The sequence below is a fragment of the Artemia franciscana genome, chromosome 19, assembly GCF_032884065.1.
Source record: "Artemia franciscana chromosome 19, ASM3288406v1, whole genome shotgun sequence".
NCBI classification, from domain to species: domain Eukaryota; kingdom Metazoa; phylum Arthropoda; class Branchiopoda; order Anostraca; family Artemiidae; genus Artemia; species Artemia franciscana.
The window spans coordinates 24686301-24700477 of NC_088881.1; the positions used below are offsets into that span (position 1 = coordinate 24686301).

Here is a 14177-nt window from a genome sequence, read left to right on the forward strand (position 1 = left end):
CTGGAAAACAGGGAAGGAGTTATCGGATCGAGCTGAAATTTCGCAGATAAGCTCCTGGGCTGTAGGGGACCTTAACTTGTGAATTTCAGCCCGATCGGACAACGTTAAAGGGGAGCTGAGGTTGGTGGGTCGAAACTTTCGGCCAGATTTTCCCCATGAAGGAAAAGTCGGAGGGGGATGAAATTTGGCAAGTTTCTTAGTCAGAGCTCGGGCTACGAAATGCATCCCTCCCCATCCCTCTGCAACCACTGGAACCGAAGATCGCTTAACATTGTCGTGGTTCGCCTCTTTATAGAGGCACGAGTGTGCCTCCTTGATTGGAAAAAAAGGATGATTTCTTTGATTAACCAATGCTGGAAACAAATTTGACCTTTGATTCCAAGAGTCCGAAGCTTGCCATTGACCCAGTTTTACTAATGGCTTTTGAAAAATAATTTTCGCTGGGCTATGAAAAAACAAAAAATATAAAAAGATGTATTATATTCAGCTGAGAACTACATCTTTGATATACTTTCAAGGAGGATTAGCCTACGCATTCATGCACTTATCGTATACTAGTTTACCGATTTCATGAGCGCAAGGATCATCAGACTGTGGCAGCCCGTGACCTGCTTCATAATCAGGACAAGAAGATACTTGTTGGGTGTCCAATCTTCGTCATAAGGTGGATGATTCAAAATATTTCGTTTGAAATATCAAAGAACCTTCTTAGCTACCTGAGTAATGTGAAGTCCAGCGTTGTTGTTCAAAAATGATATCTGAAGTTAGTATACCCTGGCTTTTGTCAGAGTATACTGATGATCATAATATTTCAACTAGCAATCTTATTTATTATCCCTCGCCCTTGGCATCACAAAAAATGACTACCGTGGATTTTCTGACCAGTAGTCTTAAAGAGATATTCGGTGAATTTTATGCTTTTTAATCTTTTACTGTTTCTTTGTCCCTGGATTCTCGTAACTAGCCGAGACTTTACATCTTTTTGCTATCATGGTTGCAGCGTTAGCTGCAAACTAGTAAAGAGAGAACCACAGCCCATGGTAACCAAAAGTTAAGAAACAAGTTTAGAGAAAAATTACGATCTAACCCTGATACATGAATGGTAACTATTATTTCCTGTTATTTCAGTTCTTCTTAAAAGTAAAAGTTTACTGCGAACGGGTCTTTCCAGTTCAATAATTTTTGTCTCTTTTTAATTCTATCCCAATTTGTATGTCACTTCTCTTCTTTTAAAGTCATTTTCAGCTATATCTTAAATCTCCTTCTAAATTTTCTATCTGTTAAATGTCCTTGTCTTGTTCCAGTGTTTTTTTTTGTTTTTTTTTTCGTATATATTTTATAAAAGTGTTTTATTCTTGTTATCTGTGGTCCATTACAAGCAAAGCTTCTTGGGCCTATTAACTGATTTACTTTTGTAACAGTTTTTCATTTAGTATTAATAAATTGATTGATTAATTGAAAAGATATTTATGGGGATTAAAAAAACTTCTGAATTCCCTTGAAAACGGTGTCAGACCAAAATGAAAATTTTACCAATGGAATCAGCATGGACGGAAACCTATTGAAGGGAAATTATAGTCCCTCTTCTTGAGCAACAAGGAAAATCACTTTTTTGTACGGATAGCACTGATCCGTCTCCAATTTTTTTGGAGGGCTAGGGGGTGACGAGAACATCATAGAGAAATCTGTAATGGCTAAATCGAACCGAAATAAATTTTTTAAGTGCCCTCTTTAAGTAGCCACAAAAATTGAAGGGCAACCAGCCCCCCTAAAGGACCCCTCCCCCAAAGGCAACCAATCAAAATTTTGAGATAACCATTTTGTTCAACATAGTTAAAAGGTCCAAATCTATGCTTTTGGTCATGCTATGATCCTCCATAATCCCTAGGGAAAAGGCTGTACGCTGTATCTGTATCGGACTTATTGATATCCCGCGTATCGGTATGGCCGTATTGTTATTTGCCGCATTGGTATTGGGAAGAAATCGGGATTAGACATGTGTAATAGCTTATTCCAACGGAAATTAAATTTGATTGTTCTCTTTTTAAGTAACCAAAAAGATTGGAAGGCAGCTAGCCCCTAACCCTAAGAGTCCATCCCCCCTTAGTCCTCCCATCTCCATTTTTAAATAAACTTCTGGTTCAACGTAGCTGAAGAGTCCAATATCTTTGGTTTTGGTAATGATATGGCCCTCCATACACAGTTTTGCTTATTTTGGTGATACTTTTTTACAACCATCGATGGTTACTTTCTGAACGGCCTTCGTAGCTTGTCTTATAAAAGGTTGAGAGCGAAGACCGTTTTCATCAATGCAGGAAGGAGTGGGGAATAGTTTGCAAGGACACTCCTCGTGTGTTCCTCCTCTAGCCCCCCTATTAAGCTACACAATTAAGTCACAAATATTAATACAACAAATTAGATTATTAGAGGCGCGGGTTTATTAGCACAGCGTTTGGCTACGAGTTAGATTTTCTTGCATTCGAGTCTTGCTTGGGTTTTTCTTTTTTTCAATCATGAGTTTCTACCTTCTATTCGACCCTATCCAAATAATTTCACCGTTTTTGTAAATGTGACATTCTCGTTTTATTTTGATTCAAAAGGAAATAGTGGTAATTTAATTAATGGTTTGCAATGACATTCTGATTATATTATTAAATTAATACCCCGAAGAATTGCTTAATTTTGTCAAAATCCTTAGGGGGGAGGAACAAAATTGGAGCCAATTTTCGAAAATCAGGTAAAAATTTAAGCCCCCTAATATGCTACACAATTAAGGTTCAAAAACTGACATAATATATTAGGTTATTAGAGGCGTAGTTCTGTTAGTTCTGTGTTCGGTGCCGAACAAGAGTTTCTTGCGTTCGGTTCCTGCTTGTTTTTTTTTCCTTGGCCACATTTAATTATTTAGCCTGTATTCAAATACTGATAGATTTTACTACCTACTACATAACTGTCTAATGCTGAAATTGATACTCTGATCAGGGCAAGTGACGTGACCTATCTAGTATTATCTTCTATATATATAAAAATAAGTTGTCTGTCTGTGGATCTGTGGATCAGGTGACGTCATGTTTCTGTGTCGGCTGACGTCATTATAAGGATTGAGCTGTATGCGTCATGAAGTTGTTTGTCGACTGACGTCATGTTTGTCAACTGATGAAATTACATACCGGGACACCGGGACACAAATGACGACCGGGACACAGGGAATATAAATGACTACCGGGGACCTCAAAGAGAAATTACAGACTGAGAAACTCGGACACAAATCACGACCGGGACACAGGGAATATAAATGACTACCGGGAACCTCAAAGAGAAATTACAGACTGAGACACTCGGACACAAATAGGTTATTAGAGGCGTAGTTCTGTTAGTTCTGTGTTCGGTGCCGAACAAGAGTTTCTTGCGTTCGGTTCCTGCTTGTTTTTTTTTCCTTGGCCACATTTAATTATTTAGCCTGTATTCAAATACTGATAGATTTTACTACCTACTACATAACTGTCTAATGCTGAAATTGATACTCTGATCAGGGCAAGTGACGTGACCTATCTAGTATTATCTTCTATATATATAAAAATAAGTTGTCTGTCTGTGGATCTGTGGATCAGGTGACGTCATGTTTCTGTGTCGGCTGACGTCATTATAAGGATTGAGCTGTATGCGTCATGAAGTTGTTTGTCGACTGACGTCATGTTTGTCAACTGATGAAATTACATACCAGGACACCGGGACACAAATGACGACCGGGACACAGGGAATATAAATGACTACCGGGAACCTCAAAGAGAAATTACAGACTGAGACACTCGGACACAAATCACGACCGGGACACAGGGAATATAAATGACTACCGGGAACCTCAAAGAGAAATTACAGACTGAGACACTCGGACACAAATCACGACCGGGACACAGGGAATATAAATGACGACCGGGACACATGGACACAACTACAACGGGGACGCCGGGGGCGTCCCTACATATATACATATATCTATATATATAAAAATAAGTTGTCTGTCTGTCTGTGGATCAGGTGACGTCATTTTTCTGTGTCGACTGACGTCATGAAGTTAGTTGTCGTCATTTTTGCTATGACGGTGACGTCATTAAAGATATTTAAGACATATATGTTCACGTAGAAATCTATTAATGTTTAAGTTTAAAATGACTGATGAACTTACAATGGCAAAAGCCGATGAAGATGCTCAAAGAGTCTATGCCAAAAAACTTGCTGCTGATAGAGAAAGTCAGAAAAGAAAGCGTGCCGAGGAGTCAAAAGAACAGCAAGGAAACAGGCTTGAGGCTAAAGAACGCAAAACCGCGCAGTTAGATGAAGATCCACCTGGACAGCGAGAGTCAAAACATATCAAAACTGAAAATGATAGCGATGATGATTGGGTTTGGGATTTTGACTTGGATAAGGTCATCAATGCCTACCAGATTTTAGTTAAAAAAACAAAGGTTCGGCGATATGTATTTCTTAGTGAAGCTGAAAAATAAAGAAGAAAAAGAAAACTGAAAAAAGAAAAAATGTAAAAAACTAAAAAATACTAAAAAGAAAAAACACTCGAGAAATTACAGACCGGGACAAAAATGACGACCGGGACAGAGGGAATATAAATAACGACCGGGACACTCAAAGGGAAATTACGCAACGGTACCACCATTGAAGTAGATAACCAGTTGGTTTACGGCCAACCTACCATCTTCAAAGATACCACGATAGGAAGACTCTACACTGTTCACCCCAATAAACATGAATGCTTCTTTCTACGCTTGCTTTTGGTGAATGTACCCGGTCCGACATCCTTTGAGTATTTGAGAACTGTAAACGGTACTATACATGACACTTACCGTAGTGCATGCCAAGCTCTGAATGTATTGGAGAATGACCAACACTGGGATAACTGCATCAATGACGCGTGCAAAACGTCAACCCCAAGTCAAATTTGTGCACTTGCTCTCCATCAGCTCCTACAGAGTTATGGGAAAAATATAAGTCAAAAATGTCCGAAGATATACTCCATCGAAAACAGTTAGAGACGTCAGATATGACTTTTGATTTTACATCAGAAATTTATAACTACACTTTAGTTATTATAGAAGATTTGTGCGTACGTATGGCAAACAAACCTCTTCAGGATTTGGGAATGCCTTCACCTAACCGTATCGCTGCTGTTTCGACATGTGTAGAATTGGATCGTGAACAAAGTTAAAGTACGAGTGATCTATTGTCGTATGTACAAAATAACATTTCCAAGTTAACGTCGGAACAAAAAGACATTTATGATACGATAAACTCAATTTCAGGACATATACAACTACCTGCTGATTTCTGTAATTTAGTGACGTCCAAAAATGAATTGATTGAAATACGAATATTCTAAAAAATTATAAAAATAATAAATGACTAAGTGAAAGAGCGATTCTCGCACCCAAAAATATAGACGTCCACGAAATCAACAATATTGTTTTGACCAAGATTCGAGACCAGGCAGTCCTTTGCAAGTCAGTCGACACAGTTTTGGAACCAAATGAAGCGGTTAATTATCCATCTGAATTTTTAGAAAGACTGTATCCTCAGCCATATATTAAGTCCTAAGCAGACATCCACGGAGTTTTTTTCAAAAAATCTATTAAATCAAAGGGTTTGGAAACTGAAACACTTTTCTAAGTTTTAAAGTAATGCATAAATGTCCAATCTGAATTTTGTATCAAAGATAACAGCATAAAATGTCACTTTGTTAATAAAAAACTATCGTAAGATAATGATAATTGGCAGTAAGATAAAATGTCCTTACATTTTGATCACTTCTAAGCTAATTCTAATGTTATTTTTGAATACATATTTCTTGCTTAATTTTTGTCAAAATTGCAGCTATTATGGGATGCATCGTTAGCAGCAAATAGCTCAGCTAGTGAAGATCAAAGGAATTTAGGTGTATTCAATAGAAGGTGGGAATGCGATCCTTTAGCGGTTTATCCTTGTGGAACGCTAGACACTAGTGCCATCTGTACTCTCGTTCACGAGAAATTTGTTTGTTACTGTACAGCCCCCTTTTATATATTGGATGAAGATACCGGATTATGTACATGTAAGTGATTTTTTTCTCTTTTAGTCAATCAGCACACAATTTATAATTAAAAAAAAAAAACATACAACATGAAAATTTTTCGTCAATTATAGAAAAAAGAAGCTTCCATTTGTTCAAGTTTCTTTTAATTTTTATACTAATTTCAGTACATGACAATTAAAACTATAATGTATGATACAGCAAGAAAGAAATTATTTGCAGATGTCGCCTACAAAATAAGCTATACTTATGAATCGGATAGAAGATCGTAAAATGGACTAGAGAGACAAGATCAGCAGGCAATATTCTGAGAAATGAATAAAGGCTTTTAGTAGGGGATCACCACTCTTAGATAGTGAAAATGGTGAAGGAAGGAGTGCTTTCAACGTACAAAGGGCTTTATTTTGAAGACATCGAAGGGGCCTATTAGCAGATTTAAAAGTATCTAGATAAGAAATGGGACAACAATTAAATCAAAATGCATTAGAGTATAAGAAACTGACTTAAGGGCAGAGAAAAGGAAGTGATACCTTAGATACCGTAATAGTCCTTAATTACTTCCAAGCTGTACCCTTAGTCTATCGGGACGAAACATCCAAGGTCAAATTTTCATCAACTGTAAGACTTCAGCATTTACAAGATTCCTTGCTAGTAATGTTAACTAGTTCTCCGTTAAGATTGACAGCTATTTGATGAAATGGTGGAAGGCTATGATAAAGCCGGGAAAATATGTTGAAATGAGTCATTGATGGGTTTAGAACAATACAGTTGTCTGGAAATCACTGCAAAAGCTACATTAGACGATGAAAAATATTTCGTCTTACAGATGATTCATCCGTACCTGTGATGGAATTAGCCATATTGTTTGCAAATAGTTGAGAAAGTCTATCAACTATAATCGCTTTAAGAAGGTCATTGATGCATATTAGAGACAGAAATGGCCCAATAACTGAGCCCTGCGATACTCCTAACATAAACTCTGCGGCATTCCTGGACATGGGTTTATACTGATCTTGTTCTGTTTCCATATACAATTTATTCCTGTCAGTGAGGTAAGACTGAATGACTAAGAGAACTCTGTTTCTTATTCTGCAGTTGTCAAGCTTACCCAGTAGAATTGCATGATAAATTGCATCAAATGTTTTCTTCACATCTAAAAATATTGAAGCTTGTATTTTGTCAGAGCCCATTGTATCATTTAAAATTTATAGTAAAGCCGGAATTGGACGTTCGGTAGAGTGCCTAACTTGCGTCTGAATCGATAAATGTTTTAAAAGTTAAAGACTTGATCGCAAAATTCTTGAATCGGCAACGCTCAATAATTTTCAATAACCATAGATAATAGAGATGGGGTAGTAGTTTGAAGACTGCATGGGGTCGATAACATTGTGGAGCGTTTTAGCCCTTGGTGACATTAAAAAATTAGGCAGTACTCCGTCCTTTAATCGAGAACTCATGACATAAGCGATAATGCCGACATTGCGATCGTTGGTCTTCCTTATAAGGGATGTTTACGACCCTTCTAGACTTTTGGAGTGACGTTTTTTCATGCTTGCACACTTTTCAACAGTTTATTTTTAGTGACTGGTGACAGAGGAGCTAGATGACGAAGATAAACAGTTTTCGTAATCATCTGTACCGATAGTTGATTAGTCGTAAGCTTTTTGTGCAGTTGCTTCACCAGTGCATGCAAACGATTGGTTACGTGCGTTGGATACTTCTTGTTGCCATGTTAAATTTGTTTCATCTGATTCATCAAGGTCTTAGGAATATTGCTGGATTTTGTTTATTTAGGCACTCAGTTATTATGGTCCATGTCTTCTTTGGTGATCTTTCTGCTTTTAGAAGCTGTTCATGGTAATATGTCTTTCTTGAGCTGGGATGTCAATTTGTTTTTGTAGTTTTGCGTTTGGTACTAAACACCTTAGGACCATCAATATATTTCGTAAACAGCACTTTTTGTGCTAAATACTGGCAAGCAATCCTTGCGTGATCAATTGTTTTTTCGATATTGAACACCTACCAGAGCACCTTTTCAAAAAAGGGTAAGTAGAGTTAGGAGCACACAAGAACTCCTCGATAAATAGAGTAGCCATTGTGTCTGAGTCCATTTCTTCATAAGCTGAGTACCAATCGATACCAGCTAATATGGCACTCTTAAGTTTTTTTTTACAGATTTATCATTAATATTGCTTCTTACTATCATATTCCTGCTTGATTTCCCTAGGATAATAGAAAATTCACCAAATGGGATAAAGTCATCCGAATTCAAGCATGACAATGTAACTCGAATACAAACTAAAACTCGTAATATGTTTCCTATAACTGAAGTAGACTATCAAAGAGTTCGTGGCAACGAACTAAGTAAGGAGCGACCCGGCTCAATAGGAAGAGAAACTCTAAAAACGGAATTTTGATACCAAAAGATACATCAAAAGAATCGGGGTTTTATGCTGGCTACAAAAATATAATTTTCAATAATTTTAATTTTACCCATCAATAGTTACGAGCCTGAGAAAATGTACCTGAGTTTTGGAAAAATGGGGACATATCCCCTAAAATTCATAGAATCTAAATGAAATTTACATCATCAGATTCAGCGTATCCGATAACTGTACTGTAAAAGTTCCAAGCACCAATCTAAAAAAAGATGTGAAACTTTGTATTTCTTACCGGAAGAAAGATCACGGATGATTTTGTTTTTTCTTTCCCAGGGGTGATCGCATTGACCCAGTGGCTCTAGAATATCGTAAAATGGCTAATTCAAACGGAAATTGAAAGTTCTAGTGCCCTTTTCAAGTTACCAAAAAATTGGATGGCAACTAAACCTCCTCTCACACCTCTTTGTGTCTCAAAAATCTGCCGATCAAAATTTTGAGATAGCAATTTTTTCAGCATAGTTTGAAGACTGAATAACTATGCCTTTGGGGGTATCATGACCCTCCCACAGTCCCTGGTGATAGGTCTTAAGTTGCAAAGTTTGCCTATGGTTTACGTATAATATTTGTTTTTGGGTATATATTCATTTTTCATGAAGGGGTGAGGATATAAAATATATAAAAATAAAATATAATATAAAAAAATAAATATATAAAAAATAATATATATATATATATATATATATATATATATATATATATATATATATATATATATATATATATATATATATATATATATATATATATATATATATATATATATATATATATATATATATATATATCTATATATATATATATATATATATATATATATATATATATATATATATATATATATATATATATATATATATATATATATATATATATAGTTATCTCTGTGTGTGTGTGTGTGTGTGTGTGTGTGTGTGTGTGTGTGTGTGTGTGTGTGTCTGTCGAGTGACCTCATGTTCGTGTGTCGACTGACGTCATGTTTTCGACTGACGAAATTACAGACCGGGACATCGGGACACAAATGACGACCGGGACACCGGGACATAGGGAATATGAATGACGATCGGGACACTCAAAGAGAAAGCGACCGGGACACAAGGAATGTTCGATTAGCAATCACAATCGACAAAGCACCGGGACACAAATGACGACCGGGACACAGGGAGTATAAATGACGACCAGGACATAAGTAAAAAAAAAAACTAAAAAAACTAAAAAAAAGGTAAAAACTACAAAAATTAAAATAAAAAAAAACTAAAAACTAATAAAAAAAGCTAAAAAACTAAAAAAACTAAAAAAGAAAAAAGGAGAAAACCAAAAATAAAAAAATAAAAATAAAAAAAACTAAAAAGATAAAAACTACAAAAAAAACTAAAAAGAAAAAGAAGAAAACTAAAAAAAACTAAAAAAAAAGTAAAAACCAAAAAAAAAACTAAAAAGAAAAAAGGGGAAAAACAAAAAATTTATTTCATTATATACCGATTCAAAAACGAATGTTTATACAGACCGGGACACAATTGACGACCGGGACACAGGGACACAACCACAACGGGGACGCCGGAGGGCACGGGGGGATATATAAATGACGACGGGGACACAGGGAATGTTCGATTAGCAATCACCATCAACAAAGCTCAAGGGCAATCATTAGAATCATGAGGTATAACTAAAAAAACTAAAAAAAGGTAAAAAACTAAAAACTAAAAAAAAAGACCAATTCAAAAACGAATGTATATACAGACAAGGACACCGGGACACAAATGACGACCGGGACACAAGGAATATAAATGAAGACCGGGACACTCAAAGAGAAATTACAGACTGGTACACCGGGACACAAATGACGACCGGGACACAGGATATATAAATGACGACCGGGATACAGGGACACAACTACAACGGGGACGCCGGGGGGCACAGGGGGATATATAAATGACGACGGCGACACAGGGCATGGTCGATTAGCAATCACCATCAACAAAGTTTAAGGGCAATCATTAGAATCATGAGGTATAGATCTGAATACAGATTATTTTCCCATGCACAATTATACTTTGCATGTTCAAGAGTCGGTAAAACTGACAATCTATTTATATGCAAAGACAATGGGACAGCGAAGAATGTTGTATATTCGCAAGTTTTACGTAGTTAAAAACATATATATATATATATATATATATATATATATATATATATATATATATATATATATATATATATATATATATATATATATATATATATATATATATATATATATATATATATATATATATATATATATATATATATATATATATATATATATATATATATATATATTCACAGCTGGGACACACGGACACAACTACAATGGCGTGTAACTAATATGGCGCGTAACGACATACGCGCGCGGGGGGGGGGGGGGCTTGGGGGGGCGCGAAGCGCCACCCCAACAGTTAGTATATATATAAATAAGTTGTTTGTTTGTGTGTCTGTCTGTCGACTGACGTCGTGTTTGTCCACATATGACGTCTGAATTATTTCATCATATACCAATTCAAAACCGCAAGTATTCAGGCCGAAGTAGCTGAGTTGGTAAAGCGTTATGTTCCAGTTTCTAGGTCCGAGAGGTTCCAGGTTCAAACCTTGGCTTTAGCATTAATACAAAAGAAGCAAAAAAAATAAAAAAGGTAAAAACTACAAAAACAAAAAGAAAATACTAAAAAAACTAAAAACTAAAAAAGAACAAAAACCTAAAAAAACTTAAAAAAGGTAAAAACTACAATAAAAAAACTGAAAAAAAAATAAAAACTAATAAAAAAACTAAAAAAACTAAAAAAACTAAAAACTGAAAAAGAAAAAAAACTAAAAAAAGGAAAAAACTGAAAAATAAAGGAGAAAAAGAAAACTAAAAAAATAAAAATGAAAAAAACTGAAAAAGGTAAAAAAAAGCAGACTGGGACACCGGGACACAAATGACGATTGGGATACAGGGACACAACTACAACGGGGACGCCGGGGGGAACAGGGGAATATATATAAATGACGGTCCGAGAGGTTCCATGTTCGAGCCTTGGCTTTAGCATTAATAAATAATAAAAAAATTAAAAAAGGTAAAAACTACAAAAAGAACTAAAAAGAAAATACCAAAAAAAAACAAGAAAGCTAGAAAACCAAAAAAAAACTAAAAAAAGGTAAAAAAGTAAAAACAAAAAAAGAAAAAAACTAAAAAAAAGGTAAAAACTACGAAAAAACTAATAAAAAAACTAAAAAAAGGAAAAAAAACCTGAAAAATAAAGGAGAAAAAGAAAACTAAAAAAAATTAAAATAAAAAATAAAAAAGTTAAAAACTACAAAAAAACTAAAAAGAAAAAGATAAAAACTAAAAAAGCTAAAAAAAAAGGTAAAAACCAAAAAAAAGAAAAAAAGACTGACGACATGTCAGTGTGTCGACTGACGTCATGTTTGTCGACTGATGTCATTATAAGGATTGAGCTGTATGTCGTCATGAAGTTGTTTGTCGACTGACGAAATTACAGACTGGGACACAAATGACGACCGGGACACAGGGAATATAAATGACGACCTGGACACTCAAAGAGATACTATAGACTGGAACACCGGGATACAAATGACGACCGGGACACTGGGAATATAAATGACGACTGGGACACAGGGACACAACTACAACAGGGACGCCGGGGGGCACAGGGATATATAAATGACGATGGGGACACAGGGAATTTTTGATTAGTAATCACCACCAACAAAGCTCAAGGGCAATCATTAGAATAATGAGGTATAGATCTGAATACGGATTGTTTTTCCAAGACAATGGGACAGCGAAGAAGTTTGTATATTTGCAAGTTTTACGTTATATATATATATATATATATATATATATATATATATATATATATATATATATATATATATATATATATATATACATATATGTAGGCATAACGAAATATTCACTCGAAATATTCGCCTAGCGTGTGATGCATAAAAGTTCCTTCAAAATATAAAGAATAATGAATAAAAAAGGAATTTGGTCCGTTTCCAGTACAACATAAACCCCCTCTCCCTCCCCCTCATCTTTGTTTTGTTTTAATTTTAATCTATATATTTGATTGTTTTGATTCCACCCTCTTTAATCAAGTATATTTCACGATTAACTAATATGTTCTTCTCTTTTTTCATATTGGCTTTAATATTATCTTCCATACGAGGTTTGTTCAATCTTCTTTTTTTTTATTCACATGTTTAAAGCCAAATGCAGTCTTTAAGAGAATAACAAAATAACCTTTAAGAATAATTACCCTGGTTTAACATTTGAACTACCTAAGGCATTAAGATTGAGAAATTAGATAAAAAAAGATTCAAACCTGTAAACGTGTCTGAGCATCTTCAGTTGATGCTTGTATTTGTTAGGAAATGAAACTTTCAATGAAACTTTCAGTGATGGGTCTACAGGCAAAAGTATGTACTGGGACGGTATTTTAAAGTACCCACCTCCACCCCTTCTCCCTCTAGAGGGCCTTGAAATTTGCCTACATGACAGGTCTATACCTATTGAAATTTTGGCAAAACAACATTTCATCTTAATTTTCAGTTACTAGTTGCTTCTGTCTGACTTCACTTCTGAAAAATGCAACTCCTGTTATTTGAGTAGAATTTTGAGCCATATCAATATTTTTTTTTTAAATTTAGGAAATGTATTTACATATCTTTGAAACCGTATAAAATGGGATGAAGTTGAAAACAATTTTGTTGTACTTCAATTAAGCAGAAGATCTATATTGCAAGGTTTCAGTTGTATAATACACATATTTTTAAAGGTCATCAAAGGTCAGGGTCCTCTAGAAGGAGAAGGAGTGGAGGTAGGTACTTGAAAATACCTTCCCAGGACATACTGTAGCCTGTAGACCCATCCCTGAAAGTTTCATTTTCCTAACCTAAACCCTTTCCAAGATAGCAAGAAGTCAATTAACTAGAATTTTACTCTAACATTTAACTAGGTAAAACCTCGGGTGTTCTGTCTGAAGTATAGATAAGCTTTAATGACCAAATAAAAATGTCCCATCTGTAGCATAGGAAAGCTTTAGTGCACAAATAAGGATGCCCCCTTTGTAGTATTGCCCCTCACGCTACCGTAGAGACAAAATAATCGGCATTTTATGTCATAGCATATCATGTCTTGGCATAAAATCGAACGAAATAACTGTCATATCAAATCAATTGGATTTTTAAAACCTTAGCAATTATCCGAGTCTACTCATCATTCAAGACTTTTTTCTGAATATAATGTTTTTTTTAAGATAAATGTACCTCCAAATGTCGTTCTATTTAGATGTCGTTTCATTATAGCTTGATAACTTAAAATATTCGAATTTTAATGAGGAATAATACAGTCTTTACGTAAAGTAGAATTATGTATACGCTGTCTTTACTCCCCTGAATAGGAATTTAGCCTGACCCGTATACCTTACCCATCCTGCTTCCATGCAATGGTAGCTATAGGCCTGGGTAGGGGAGCAGCTGTTCTCCTTCCTCCAGCTTTTCTGAAACCGAACATTATATATCTTATGTTTATATTTTACAGTACTTCCTAAAACTGATGTTGTTTGTACCTAGGATTTAAAGTTGTCAGCATATATGACAAGTTATTTTAAAGG

The 14177-nt window shown here is 35.2% G+C and overlaps 1 protein-coding gene across 3 annotated transcripts in view; it reads left to right on the top strand.

Moving 5' to 3' along the window:
• Nucleotides 1-14177, top strand: part of LOC136039461 (uncharacterized) — an 87276-nt gene that overhangs the window by 13094 nt on the left and 60005 nt on the right. For all 3 annotated transcript variants that reach the window (XR_010620456.1, XM_065723225.1, XM_065723226.1), the window contains exon 2: nucleotides 5884-6100. Coding sequence is in view for 2 of the 3 variants with exons in the window: in XM_065723225.1 (XP_065579297.1) it covers nucleotides 5884-6100 (217 nt within the window). In the remaining variant the exon portion in view is untranslated. The remainder of the gene's footprint in view (nucleotides 1-5883; nucleotides 6101-14177) is intronic.